General features: G+C 37.9%; 1 protein-coding gene across 1 annotated transcript; it reads right to left on the bottom strand.

The window, feature by feature from the left end:
* Window positions 1-281: 281 nt before the first annotated feature.
* Window positions 282-1,485, bottom strand: LOC104231785 (6,7-dimethyl-8-ribityllumazine synthase, chloroplastic-like). The gene has a single exon (XM_009784840.2). It carries the CDS (start codon window positions 1,437-1,439, stop codon window positions 741-743), a length of 699 nt encoding a protein of 232 aa, XP_009783142.1. The 5' UTR covers window positions 1,440-1,485; the 3' UTR covers window positions 282-740.
* Between the last annotated feature and the right edge of the window lie 440 nt (window positions 1,486-1,925).

The following is a 1,925-nucleotide window of genomic DNA, read 5'->3' on the forward strand; positions in this document are numbered from 1 at the left end:
ACAGTAATTTGGTCGGTAGAACATGCACTAGTCCATTATATTGTTGACAGAAAACAACAAGGAGGACAATCTAGTGAAATCTCACACGTGGATTTGGGGAGAGTAATGTATATATTTAGGGAGGGTAATGTATACACCAACTTTACCCCTATTTTGGGAAGATAGAGAGGCTATTTCCGGTAGACCTCGCCTCAACAAGAAATGAGTATTGTTGATGGAAAACCATATACTCCCTCTGTTTCAATTTATGTGAACCTATTTCTTTTTTGGTCCGTGCCAAAAAAAATGATCTCTTTCCTTATTTGGAAACAATATACCTTTATACAATGATTTATAGCCACACAAAATATATGTGCCTAATTTTACACCACAAGTTCAAAAGTCTTCTATCTTTTTTTAAACTCCGTACTCAGTTAAATAGGTAAATGTTCAACAAAAAGGGTAGCTAGACATCACTTGAGAAATAGAGGAGAGGGACATTCTCTTTCTTTATTTGAAACAGATGCTGGTAATTAAATAGAGGAGAGGGACATTCCTATTCGAGAAGTTTTATTTTGTGTCTCATACAACTTACACTAGTTGTATGAGACTCCTTTTTGTCTCAAAAATTTTTGGACCTCAATCTTACACTTCTGGATCCACAGAAATATGAATCCACAAAACTATGAGACAAAAAAGTTACCTCATACAACTAGTGCCAGTTGCTAGTTGTATGAGACACAAAATAAAATTTTCCCTTGCTATTCTAAAGGTTCGAGGAACAAAGACGCCATCTCAATAGCTGTCAACGCTGCTTCGGCACCTTTGTTTCCCCACTTACCACCAGCGCGATCGAAAGCTTGCTCCAATGTATCACATGTCAAAACACCAAATATGCAAGGCGTTCCAGAATTTAGACCTGCTGAAACTACTCCTGATGTTGTAGCATTAACGACAGCATCATAGTGAGACGTATCACCTCTTATTACAGCTCCAATACACAGTATCCCTTGATATTTTCGTGACTTTCCAAGTTGCTGTGCGGCCAATCCTATTTCAAAACAGCCAGGAACCCACACAACATCAACATCTTCTGAGTTATAACTCTTGAAAGTGCGTAAAGCTCCCTCCAAAAGTTTCTTTGTGATCAAATCATTGAAACGTGCAACAACAATAGCAAAGCGATGGCCTTGGGTAGAGGTAACAGAACCGGTCAACTCACGAACAGCACATGTTTGAAACCGGTTTTGATATTCCTCCCGACAATGTTTCTGATTAATTACAGAACTGAAACCTTCAGATTGGGTGAACATTGATAGTGCACGTGATGAAGAGGTTATTAAGCTTTGTCTGTTGAAAGACAAAGAGAAAAGTTGACGAGGAGACTGCAGTTGTGTGGGATTCATAGTAGTTGTTGTACGAGGTAGAAGATTGCACTGTCCGAAAGCGGAAGTTGCCATTTTTTTTTTTTGACTCTCTTAGCTAGGACTTGGGATGAATGTGAATTTGTTCTTCTTGTGAGTGTTGACGAGGATTGGACTTTGGTTTTCTTCATTATATAGTTGGTCTTTTGGGGGTAAGGAGTGCCATATTCACGCCGAAGTTGCTTGGCATGTCCTATGCCTTTAATTTTCGGCCTGCCCCATGCTGGATAATATTCAATTTTTGTCTTTGTTTTTGTATATCTGTTGTCCCTTTTCTTGGTTAGTCTACTCTTTCCCTTATTCCATTCCTTCAAAAAAGATTGCGACTTTAGATTGAAAATGGAATTCTAAGGATGGCTTAACGCGGACTTACTTATCCAACTATCCAAGAAGTGTAGTGAAGTGTAATCAATGTTAACGTGTCAAAATTGATATTCCAAAAAAATCCAAATGTAACTTTCTATAAATCTTTTTTCACTATACTTTAGATTGGAGCTCCATTAGAATCAAAGATAAATAGTT

This window comes from Nicotiana sylvestris, chromosome 10, assembly GCF_000393655.2.
Source record: "Nicotiana sylvestris chromosome 10, ASM39365v2, whole genome shotgun sequence".
NCBI classification, from domain to species: domain Eukaryota; kingdom Viridiplantae; phylum Streptophyta; class Magnoliopsida; order Solanales; family Solanaceae; genus Nicotiana; species Nicotiana sylvestris.

Excerpts from the sequence above, each read along its gene's own strand:
- LOC104231785 (XM_009784840.2), bottom strand. The coding sequence starts at position 1,439 with ATGGCAACTTCCGCTTTCGGACAGTGCAATCTTCTACCTCGTACAACA.